Source organism: Epinephelus fuscoguttatus, linkage group LG2, assembly GCF_011397635.1.
Source record: "Epinephelus fuscoguttatus linkage group LG2, E.fuscoguttatus.final_Chr_v1".
Classification (NCBI taxonomy): domain Eukaryota; kingdom Metazoa; phylum Chordata; class Actinopteri; order Perciformes; family Serranidae; genus Epinephelus; species Epinephelus fuscoguttatus.
In genome coordinates this window covers 33,820,372-33,833,391 of record NC_064753.1, presented here as the reverse complement: position 1 = coordinate 33,833,391, position 13,020 = coordinate 33,820,372, and the positions used below count along the sequence as shown (strand labels likewise).

At 40.2% G+C, this 13,020-nt stretch overlaps 1 protein-coding gene across 1 annotated transcript; it reads right to left on the bottom strand.

Moving 5' to 3' along the window:
* Positions 1-783: 783 nt before the first annotated feature.
* LOC125882369 (cytochrome P450 27C1) lies at positions 784-11,525 on the bottom strand. The gene is made up of 9 exons (XM_049566125.1): positions 11,068-11,525; positions 9,984-10,174; positions 9,487-9,686; positions 8,961-9,170; positions 8,140-8,303; positions 4,495-4,661; positions 4,162-4,240; positions 3,730-3,933; positions 784-2,093 (listed from the first exon to the last, which is right to left on the bottom strand). Exons 1-9 carry the CDS (start codon positions 11,356-11,358, stop codon positions 1,974-1,976), a joined length of 1,626 nt encoding a protein of 541 aa, XP_049422082.1. The 5' UTR covers positions 11,359-11,525; the 3' UTR covers positions 784-1,973.
* Between the last annotated feature and the right edge of the window lie 1,495 nt (positions 11,526-13,020).

Genomic DNA, 13,020 nt, shown 5'->3' with positions numbered 1-13,020 from the left:
TATTTTGGGTGTCTACTAAAACATGTTTACATGCTTTAATCTTCAAAAAACACATTTTTTTCCTCATACTTTCTGCCTAAATATACCTCTAATCACCCTCTGTCTGAAATGCTCCATTTTTCTATCTTTAGACTGTTTCTCAGGTCCATGTTTACGTCTTGTCCGCTGATGTCATTCACATACACAGCAAAGCACTCTAATATGAAATACAAAAGGACCAATTTAGAAAGTTTATGTTTCAGGCAGTCTATTTGGTATACTTGTGACATCACAAATTCAAAGAAATCCTGATGGCTTGTTTAAAAGCACAGTTTCTGAATATGAACTGTGTACATTGTTCTGTGGACTGAGCGTTTTGATGCATTTGCAGTATTTATATAGCACCTATACCTACTTTTTTTTTCTTTTAAATCTGACTTTTCACAATATGGGACCTTTAAATATTTCAGTTGGAGACACTTTTTACACATCATTATTTATCATTATATGATATAGATGTATTATTTACAGCCATTTTATACAAATGTCCATGTTACATGACATTTTAATTTTATGGTTATATCAGTGCATCGGTGTGAATTTACCTCACCTAATGAACTCAGGAACTTAACTCTCAAAAACCACAGCAGAGACATTTATTTTATTTAGTTATCTGTCCATGTCTGTAATATTTGAAAATAATTATAAAAGTTTTATTTTGATAACTCACCTTTACCAGCTGACACGGACACTGAAATTGCATTATGGGCTTTAAGACCTTGACAAAGGATAACTTACACAATGTTTTAAAATAATTAGATCATTTTTATTGTTTCCCAGTTTCACTGGAACTACAGTATAAAGATACAGAAAGACAAAAGAGCAGATAAATACAACAATATAAAAGGTTCCACTTTCCTCTATGCAAACCAGTGTGATCCTTCATAACAGCACAATCCAACAACTTGTCTCATCCCCCTTGCAAAACCGTTTTGTAACATACATCATCCCTCTCAGTGAAATCATAATGTAACAGATAATCCGGTGAAATACTTGTATTGACACAAACAGCATATAAATCAGGAACGCTGAACACATTTCGATCCAAATATAGAGTGTGAAAAAATAGATAAACATTTAATTAGTTAAGCAAACAATCTACTTTGTGATTAATTTAGTTTATAATAGTTTATTCATTAGTTCGAACTTACAGGATGATCAAATTCCTTTTTTTAAAAAAGCTAAAGAGCATTTTCCCTAGAATGATGTTTAAAAACATATATATTCAAAACTTTTTTTTTCTGCGTTTACTATGTATTTAATGTTTCCTGGATATACAGTGCATATATTAAAATCATGTAATGCCACTTGAGTGATTAAATGTTCTTCCTCAGACTGAATAAAAAATTGTGGTGCCAGAAAAAAAAGCAACCTGTAACAATATTTTGGCTTGCAACACAGAGAAAACACTATCTTAAAATAAAGCTCATTATATACAAACTGTACTTCTTAAAACAGCTCATTTTCAGTACATTCATGGTTGCCCTTCAACATTCTCAGTGAATTGCTTTCTCAAACTCAGAGGAAACAGTGTGATTATTACATACATGTATGCACATTAATATGAAGAGATACAGCTTGAGTATATAGATTATAGTTCATGTTTCCACTCACTATTTTGAATAGGATGAATGGAAGGAGTAACAGTCCAGACTGCAGTGGTTTTCACAACGTACAAATGATACACTGCCAAGAACAGCTTTTATCTTTAAATTACTGGTCCAGTACTATTTCTGTGTCCTCCTCACTAACAAACAGGAGGAGGTAAGACACATTTCTTGCCTGAGTAAAACCTCAGTCTCAGCTCAGTATCCACAATTTAACAGTGGAAGGTGTACTAAAGGCAGTATATTAAAAAAAAAAAACCAAACTAATAATAAATCAGAGCATTATAAACATACAGTACAGTAGACCTTATGGAGAGGAGTCAGCGTTTACTTTTCCCTGTCGATGAACTGCAGGTTGATGGGGGCAGCAGGGCAGAGCAGGCCGTGGGTTTTGGCCTTGACGTCAGCAGTAAGAGGAGAAACACCAATGTGGAACCTCTGAATGAGCTGCACAAAGAGCAAAGACACAGACATGTCCATCAGATTATATAAGTCATTGTCTATGAGTGCATTTATAGTTATGTTTATTTTGAAGCCAGAGATCTGGTGACTAGTGTGCTTCCTCTGGCCATTAAGGTTGGCAGATGCAAAAATATGCAGGGACTGTGTGAGCTATCTGCAGACTAGAAAAAAGAGAATGATTTTTTGAGTACATTGTTTTTTTGTGAAGTTCTTTGTCTTATGTGTGCCACATTCGTGTGCTGTTTTGGTAAGTTAGTAAAATTTTCCTAATATTGCACCTTTAAAAACCTAGGGTACAGTGTGTCCCTAAAATGAAGAGTTTAAAAGAACAAAATATGAGTATAATGCAAACATTACAACAGGAGAAAATAGTACAGTAAAAAAAAAAAGGGAAGCAGCATCACAGCTCAAAATAGAGTACATGACTCAAATAATTTGAACATTTCCTGATCTGGACCACACACTTTTGCATAGGTGAATAGGTAGAGTTGTGTATCATCAATGTAGCAATGTGAAAACACACAACAAAATTGGCAGAATCTGTGCCCTAAGGATAGCATACTGTATATAATGAAAATAAAATGGGTCCTAGAATTGACCCCTGAGGCACCCCACAGGTTAAAGGAACACAGGTGGATACTTTGTTGTCAGTGGATACAAGAAACCTCCATACAGTATATAAACAGAGTCTATCAATGTCGCAGCATGACATGGAGAAGCAGCCAGGTCTTAAGTTTTTCATCTTTGATCTGCGGAGCAAGGTATAAACCATTTGGCTCTGTGTGCAAGTTTTAGAGAAACTCTACGACTATAAAGTGTTTACACTGAGTGTTATTTTAAGTCAATGTGTAGTGTTGTCTGCTGCCAGAAATGTTGCATTATGTGCTAGCTGAGCAAAACCTAATTATTAATTATTGTCTTCATACATGCGTTTGTTATTTTGTTTGCTTTATGAGTCTTTAAATGTGTAACATATATACTCAAAGAAATGACTTGTTCTATTCTGTCAGGTTTATGTATTTCAGTCACATGTGAAATTTCTATCCAACTGATCAAGTAATTCTAACATAAACAAAAATAAATACCATCCATGTAATTAAGTCAAATAAAACTGAGATGAATAGACAACAAGAATTTATGTAACAATAGCTTTTAGAATTTACTTAATTTACTTAAATAATGTTGACGTAGTTACTGTCAATAAATTCTGTGTGTCAAATGTGCTAAACTATGTATTTCTAAATATGTCAACATATTTAAAATGTATAGAATTTATCAACAGTAATTAAATAAGCTAAATAAATAAATTAGGTAAATTATATGAGCTATAGTTACATAAATCCTCATGGTCTATTCATCTCAGTTTTATGATTTAATTACATCAGTGGTACTTATGGTTGTATCTGAAGCTGTGGGCTGCCACTCTATGCAGAAATAGCTTGACAAAACCCTGAAATATTGTTTAATTATGCTTGCAAACTTTGTCTTAAAAGCCTGATAAAAATAGGTGATGGACAAAAAAAAAAAAAAGTTGTAAATATGACACAATGGTATGAACTTTATTCATTCGTGTGTGGATACATTTAGAAATATGTTTGAAGCTAAGTGATTAAACCCCTACCCTTGCGAGAGCTAGATGCATCTCTAACTCTGCTACTCTCCTGCCGATGCAGCTCCTGATGCCGTAGCCAAAGGGAATGGAGCCAAAGTTGTCGACACGATCTGTGGAGTCTTTACGTATCCAGCGATCCGGTCGGAAGTCTGAAGCATCAGGGAAATTCTCTTCATCAAAAGATGTGGAGTAGTGACAAAGAGCCAACTGAGTCTAACAAAGTGAGAGAACAAAAAAAAGTCAGTTGTGTAATGAAAACAGCTGGGCTATTGTACATGCATGTCTACAAGAGAGAGGAAGAGAGAGATGGATGAGTAATGCAGGATCATGTTACATCTGGTTCCACTGTAATGTTTTTGGCTGACTCCTATGGTCACGCTTTTTCTCCAGCACATGTACACCCTAGAGGACTTGCATCTATTATGTCTCTATCAGTCTTACCCCTTTGGGGATGAAGTATCCGCCCACCACCAAGTCATCCTGGGTAATCCGTCCGTTGCCAGGGAGAACTGGAAAAAGCCTGCTCCCAGGGAGCGGTGCACAAAGACTGTTATTCAACAGCACTATACATTCATCTTCTCACAAAGTTAATGAGTGAAAGCCACAGAGAGAGAGATAATAGATAAATTAAAGATACTAGAACATATTGAACAAAATGAAGCCTCAGGTTTTAAAGTCTATTAAAGTATTTCTGAGTTGTTTTTACAGTGCAAGTGAGAGCGAGTGAGTGAATCATCAACAGCTGGAGAACAGAAAGTATAAATATCCATGCACCTGAGAGTCTCTTTGACCAGCCCCCTGATGAGAGGCAGATGAGCAACATCAGCAGCTGAGGCAACAGTTCCAGGCCCCAGAGTCTGTGTCACTTCCGTAAAGATTTGCTCCTGTACACGAGGGTTCCTCGCTAACAGGTAGCTGGCCCATGAAAGGGTGAAGGATGTCTATGGGAGGATAGGAAAGAAAATTTGTTATACATTCCTCTTTGAATGTGTAGAATGCTGGTGCTGGTTATGAAATCTCCATGGAGATGTTGTCATTTTTCTTAATGTTTTGCAAAGAGTTTGACTGCAATGCAAGCTGATAGGAGTTTCTATGATGTTGCGTAAGTGTTGGGAAACAGTGAGGGGGCTCTGAGGGAGAGGGGGCTGAATCCACGTGCTGAGCAGACACTCAAGTCCACTCCACCAGCTGCACGCTCAGCCCTTTATCCCTCATTTTACATCACTCATCCGTTTACATCCCAGTGTACCTTGATGCACTCACTAGTGCTACATGTAACAGTGTAACAGCTGTAATAAGGATACACAGACCTAAATATAGTCCTGATTAATTGGCCAATCACACAGATTAAATGGAGTAGCCCCACCTCGCTCAGTTTCTAACATTTTTGATATATATGTCCCCCTTCACACCGTGGGCAGATTTATGAGGCAATGGGCCCCTGGGCGCAGATATGTAAAAGAAACGACCACCTCTCCTACACAGGAGCAAGACACACAGCCTCTTTTTTTGTTATTTTTGTTTTGTGTCTCTTTGTAATCGTTAAGTATCTTTTTGAGGTTTTGTATCTCTTTATGGTCATTTTGTGTCTACTTATGCTTGTATTATGTTTCTTTGTAGTTGTTTTGTGTCTCTTTAAGGTCTTTTTGTGTCTCGTAGCCATTGTGTGTCTTAAATTGGTCTTTTTTGTCTCTTTGTAGTCATTTTCTGTCTCTTTGTGGTCTTTTTGTGTCACTCTGTAGTGTTTTTGTGTCTCTTTGTAGTGGTTTTGTGTCCTTTTGTGGTCTTTTTTTGCCTCTTTGTCATCATTTTTGTCTCTTTGCAATTGTTTTGTCTATTTAAGGTTTTTATGTGTCTCTTTGTCGTCATTTTGTGGGGGTTTTTAGTGGTTGTTTTGTGTTTCTTTGTAGTCGTTTTGTGTCTCTTTGTGTTTTTTTGTAGTCTTTTTGTGTATCTTTGTCAACATTTTGTGTCTCTTTGTAGTGTTTTTTGTCTCTTTGCAGTTGTTTTGTGTCTATTTAAGGTTTTTATGTGCCTCCTTGTAGTCATTTTGTGTCTCTTTGTGGTCTTTTTGTGTCTGTAGTTGTTTTGTGTCTCTGTAGTCATTTTGTGGGATTTTTGTGGTTGTTTTGTGTTGTTTTGTGATTCCTCGTAGTCGTTTTGTGCCTCTTTGTGGTCTTTTTGTGTATCTTTGTCGACATTTTGTGTCTACTTGTGGTTGTTTTGTGTCTCTTTGTAGTCATTTTGTTTCTTTTTTTGTCTCTTTGTGGTCTTTTTTGTTTGTCTTTGTAGTAGTTTTGTGGCTGCTTGGGGTTGTTTTGTGTCTCTTTGTACATTCTTTGCAGCTTTACAGTTTTTTTGTCTCTTTGAGGTAATTTTGTGTATGTTTTGGTCTTTTTGTACCTCTCTGGGTTATTCTGAGTCTCTTCCAGGTCAGTACATTTTAATTTGAGTGATGTTTTGCAGGTGTAGGCCAAGGGAGTCCCTGACACTTTTGGCCCCTGGGCCTGTGTAGGCCAATTCGGTAATCCATCCATGCTCCACACACACATACCTCTCACACATTTTGTGCTTTCCCTTTGTCATCTGACACACCCTGATCATTGTAACTTCCTGTTTCCTCAATTGTGGCTGCCCTATCATCTGTCTTTACTTGTCCTTTTTCAGACTCAACGCATCACTGACATTTTGATTTCAGTAATGTGGGCAGATAAGCAAATGATATGACAACGGACGTCATCCTTCCCCATCATATCTGTATCATGTACTGTATGCCGTGTTACCTAAGCCCACATCTTACTTCTTTCCTGGCATGCTGCTTATCTTCCCATCCGGCCTCCTTACTTTTCCACCCATGCATTCAATGCCATATACTGGTATCAGAGGGGCAACGTTTTTTTGCCAACATCACACTGAATAGAACCCAGAGGTCAGTCTCAGGTCAGTATCTCTAACTAATAATCAACAGAGTCTCTGTCCTTGTATAAGCCCCGCCATCCTTCTTGCTGTTCTGTCTCCCACCTCCCTCTTCCCGCTACTCTTCCTCAGACTCACCCTCCCACTCTGTCATCACCCTCGCCCCATCTAACCAACTTGCAACTAATCATCCCCGGCTGGGACAGATGCTGGCAACACCTCAGACAAAGCCGTAGAGGAATCATATGACAAAAGCTCATCCAAAAAACAGCTCAAAAAGGCTTAGGCCTCTCCCCTCTATCCCCCACATCTTCTCTTCATTCTCTAACATCCATCGTGTTATACACAACTCTTCTTTCCTCCCCCTCCTATGACGCCAGTTCCCCAAACTTTGCAGTTTCATGACAGCGTCCTTTTTCCTCAAGCCCACCCCTTTATTCTCCCCCTCGTCTCACCTCTGCCTAGTCTGTGCCATAACTCTGGCTGTGGCTAACGTGTCTTGACAGCTCTTGTGTGTGCTGAGTAAAGGGAAATGCACCACAGGGTCAGGTAATGGCTCAGCTTAGTCCACCCCCTGCCAGGACGTGGCCGTTGCAACAAGTTCAACAAAAACACACACACCCTTTTATCCCATGGCCCCCAGCTCAGAACAAAACACTCTACACCCATAATTATCATTAATCTGACAGAACCCAAAACAAATTAGGCAGTAATTGTGCACATGTGCACACAGTATGCACACAGATGCACAGATGCACCCGCACACTCATACAAGACAAGTGTGAAACAGTTGGAAAATCATTCTTCATGGGTACTGTACCACTCTTGGTGGTACTGTTAGGGTTACGAGTTAGAATTGGGAGATAGATTTCCTATTCTCTGACATATTTTGAGTTTTATTACAAGCGTTTCTTGTAAATATCTTTAATTTTCTGTCTGCTGAATTGTATCATGTGTGAAGGGTGTCCATATCTGACCCAGGATCTGTCATATTCCTGCTCCCTTTCGGTGTCTCCTATTTCTGTATTCTGTAATCTGCCTATTAAAATGTAAAAATTTCCCCCAAATGATACTTTAATGGCATTAAACCAGCAGTCTTAATTATTTGCAAGTGCCATCTAATTAAGATCTAATGTGGAAACACATGAACACACAACACAGATGTCTGGTGGAGGAGGAAAAAAAAAGACAAAAGCCCCCCTGTGTAGATCTAACAGACAATGACAAATGACAAGAAACTAAATCTGAGTGAGAACAAGTTTGTCAGTGGGATACTGTGTAACCTCCCGATTCACTGCCCTGACCTGACGCTGGCACAGCTACACAGGCACGGATGTGGCGCCAGAAACCCAACCCTTGAAACTCAAGACTGACTCAAACACGCACACACAGACGTAGACACACACGTGCGACTCCCAACCCCTCCACCTCCTGCTAAAGCTACGCTCCCTGCTCAAACTCATCTCTGCGCATATCTGCTAACACACACACACACACACACACCGTGTCAACCCCTGCCAGCAGCATCTCCGTCAAGTTGGCGTAGATCTCCTCCATGTTCATCTCCTTGGAAATAAGCATGTGTGTGAGCAGTCCCCCCTTCACCTCCTCTCCCCGCTCCAGCTGAGCCTTGATCTCTGTCAGCCTCTTATCAACGTGAATGCAGCCTGGAATCAGACAGAGACAGAGAAGGTGGGATGAATGGAGAGGGGGGAGGAAAGGGGAGGTGAAGGGAATTAAACAAAAAAAGAAAAAAAAAAGCGACAGGTTATGTAACAGAGGGACCCCATACTCCCACAATCCCATGGTACAGCAGGAGAGATTTATATGCAAATCAACATTCCTTTCTATTGATGCCAGGCTATATGTCCAAAAAAAGTTACTTAACTCAACCTCAGCTGTACTGAGAAAACATTATCTAACATGTTTACACATAGAAAATATTTTTTGAAGGATTTGGAATCAACCCATTGGAGAAAGGGAGGCCATTCTGGAAACATATAAACTGGTGCTATATGTCATATCTCCCTGACCCTGTTGTTTTTTGGATGATGCAAAAAAAAAAATACAATGTTATGTGCCTTTTAAAAGTTATCGACTTCATTTAAGACCTTCTCATTCAGAAAAAAAGCCCAGGAAATCTTCAAGAAGCATTACACAAATGTCACCACAGGGTTCTCAGTCAGTTGTGTAATGTCTTTTGTCACTCTGGAGAAGCTCACCCAAGATTAAAAATACTACTATGGCTTAAGGGTTGTCTCAGCTTGGGCTTGGAGGCTACAAATTCACAATAAAGCCTCCATAATTAGGTCCCCCCAACTTACTGAATTTGAAGAGGCCATCCCAGGACAGGCAGAACTCCTCCCACGGTTTGGGGAACACAGGTCGGAGCCACTTAGGGATTGCCCCGGCGTACATGGTTGTCTTAAAGGAGCTGAACATGAGGTGCAGCGCACTGATGTAGTCTTGAGTTTCCTGGGGAATCTCATTTTCCAAACAGCCTAGTCGGGCTTCATATAAAATGGCTGCCACACCTGTAAGGAAAAAGGCAGAGAAGAGAGAGATGAAGTTTCAATAATTGTCTCTGTAAAGTTGGAAATCTGGGACATGGACTGATTAACCATCACTTACAAAGGTGGTCTGACAAGCATCGTCATGGTTGCATATTTCTATTTTTCCATTCTATTTTCTCTCTGGTATCACCTCTTCCTGTCTACTTTTAGTCCTCTTTAATGGTCTCGCTATCTTCCTTACCCCCTCGTCTATATTACATCCACACTATTCTTTTCAAATCCATGCTGCCTGACTTCAATTTCCTTTATGACCAAACTTTGTATGATCTTCACCAACCTTCCATGGCATATTTGAAGAAAAGGTCATTCACATTGAAGACAGTTGCTCCATCAGGCCCCTGGGCGCTCAGAATACTGACTCTCTTGATCAGGTCGTCTACCACTCGGTTCACATCGTCAGAGAAGACTGCTACGTCACGGGGACGCATGATAAGCTGCCTGAGCACGCTGCGCATCTTCAGCCAATCTTCTCCCTCACTGGAGAACAGGACACAGTAGAGACTTTTTTTTAAATGCAAGACATTTACTGACATGTAGAGGAAACATTCTTGTTTTGTGGAGACTGATAGTAGTGACACTGTTGAAAACCATTGAAAGGACATGCACAGTATTTGTGAGCTAACCCTGGAAAAGAAGCCCAGACATTAGGTTATGTGCTTTGCCCATCCACATGTATGGAAACTAAATTGATGATCCTGTCGACCTCCCAAAATCATTTATTTTCAGGAGGGTGTCGCCCTGACTCAGAGATCAAAAGGTTGAAGAGGGACTCACGCTGAGATGAGTCCAGTGGAACGGCCTCTCATGTCTCTGTACTCCTTCCAGGACTCCATGTTAGCCCTCTGAGGGGCCACGCCCTCTGCCCTCAGCACCTCAGCCACCAGGTCACGGTCTGCCACCGAGACCACCAGCTGGGGCCCAAAACGGGATTTGAAGATTTTGCCATATTTCTTCCTGTGCTCCATCTGTAAAGCAGCAGTGAGACGAATGAATTAGTGGTCACTTTTATTAATTGTGGAGAAAATCCAGGACTAATTTGACTTTTATTACACTGATAACTTCCTATAAAAAAAAATTAAAACATTTTGTCTGACTGAAGCAAATGATTTAATAATGGTGAAGTGATGGAATACATTTCAGCAGATTTGTCTTGTGCGCCAGTGGTGTCACTAAATCTCCAGTAGAACCAGTCTGTAACAACTGCCTTAATTAAATCTTCACTTGCACACCATCCAAACATAATGTACCTTGTCTGAGTGTTGTGTCAGTAAGAGTGAATGTCTATATTTAAATGTCAAATTGTGTTGCTCATACAGCTGCAATCCTGATGGTGATGAAATTTACATAAGAAAGAGGGGGTGTTCATCTGACCTTTCATTTTGCAAGATGTGTCATATACCACATGTGTGTCACAATCAGACTCAGTGACTATTAGGGATAACTTGTCTTGATCAAGTGTATGTTAAATATGTACTTACTTTGCATGTTGTTTTGTCATGTTGATTTACACCTAAATAATTTCCTTGTTAACCTCCCAGGTAATTTCCTACTTGTTATTTTCTTTAAAGATTTTCTCTACAGAGTGAATAAGAGGTTTATCACTGGATTATCTGATACATCTTGTAATGGGGAGAACACTTTCAGCCTCTCGTATAACTCACTTTAAGACTATTGCAAAACTCATACTCTGGAGTGCGCTTTTACGCAACGGTCTGTGCCATTTTACGCATAGGTGGCAAATTTGGCTGACGCTGAGGATACGAACGCTCCTTGGCGTTGGTGGGAAACACAAAGAAATTATTTCATATGTCAAACAAAATGAGATAAAGCACAAAAAGGCACATATGTACACCATTACCTGAATTTCATGAATTCTGCTAAACCCGTCTTTCCAGAAGAACTCGATCAAGTTGGCTATGGTGCTCGGTCCAGGCATCTCCTTCAGGGACATGGCTCTGGTTTTCTCGCCGACATCTGCCGGTGTGATCAGTCTCTCAGGCATGGCCTGTTCTCCAGCCGCGGTGATCCCAAAAGCCTCGCTGGCTGCTGATTTGTGCAAGGCGCGTAAAATGAAGACCAGCTGCCTGTTTAGCCGGTCGCCTTGAAAACTCTTCCAGCATGCTGCCGTGAAATGTTTCGGGATTGCCATTATTGGGAGACTTTTCGGTGTTTCCGCGCGCAACAAACCGATGTGTGGTTGAGTCTTGTGCAAAGTCTAAAAGCGGCAGAGTTCACATCTGCAAATGCATGTTCATGGCACGTGTAGACACAGTCCTCCCTGTGTGGCAATGTAATATTAGATGGGATTGTATTATGGAACGCTTTTAAAGAGTCGCTTGTACAACCTCAGAGGTGAAACAGGATTGGATGTTCGCTTCAAAAGAAGGGAGGGATAACTCTGTATTCGGGTGTGGGCGTTTCCCCCCAAAAAAGCTGCTGGGTTCATTCTTCCATTGAAAAAGGGAGTGTGGTATAACGTGCCAAAACACTGTTAATATCACACCGATCAATCAGCACACCCCACCTCCGACAAATGCGCACACATACACTGAATAGGCGTTAATGTGATTACCATCACATGAAGGCAAACCTCATGTTGACAGTGGTCATATAACAAAGGAAAATCCCTCCCACAGTCCTGCTCATGTAAGCTGTGCACATCCATATCCAGAAAGAGGTGATTTCACAAATCATTAGCTGTTTACACCTACAGTAAGAGCTCAATGGTTTGTTAATGTTTAGCAGTTGTATTTTAGGTAATACTGACAGACTGTATACAATCTGTGGAGACACATTGCAGATAAAAGTTACCTAAGCCTGGAGCTCAGAGAGGCATGACATATGTATGTGTAACATTTATCTTGCAGCTTTCCAAAAGATAAATGGTAGATGGCAGCAAATGTAAAATATTTGCACATTAATCTTGCCTCTGTCTCCAGAGAGTTCCCATGCCAGGCTTAAAGGGATAGTTCAGGTTTTTTTTAAGTGGGGTTTTATGGGATACTTATCCACATTTGTATGTGGGGCCCATGTGGGTAGTAATTGGGCTGAAAAATAAGCTCTATATAGGATTGTTCACGGGCTCCATAATCCCTGCATGTCAATTGCTTACAAGGGTGAGCCCCAGACAAGGTGCCCATTTTGGGCCTCTATGCAGTTGCTACCCAGGCAGCCCTGGCATAACCCATGTGGAGCCAACTTGGGTAAACCCACCCACGTGGGCAGTTGACACAGGGTCGATATGGAACCTGTGGACGATCCAATATGGGGCCCATTTTTCAGCCCATGTAGTACCCACATGGGCCACTTATACACATGTTGGCTGGGTAGTTTGGCGAAGCAGGCTGAAGTCCGACACAGAAGCTAAACAATGTACTGCGGCGGATGGGGGTCAACAACAAAACATTTTTTAACCATCTAAAAAAGTCCCACCCATAAAAATCAATGTCAGTTTAAGTGTACGCTATATTGAGAGTAACTGCTTTACCTTTTCGTAAGAGGGCCTGTTCTGTCCTTTTAACCTTGGTTGTTCATCTTTCCAACTTAATGGATGTTAAAGTCGAGCTTTAAACCAGAGGTGGGACCAAGTAATTGTTTTGCAAGTCACAAGTAAGTCTCAAGTCTTTGCACTCAAGTCCCAAGTCAAATCTCGAGTCCTTAAGTTTGAGTTTTGCGTTCTAAATAATTCATAATGCCCTCAACACCAAATGTAGCTTAGTGCCATTTTGACAACAGATTAAAAATGTTAGATTTACAAAAAAAATCATGTATGCTTTTCAAAAAATTGTATTAATTTGTTAAAACGTCTTTG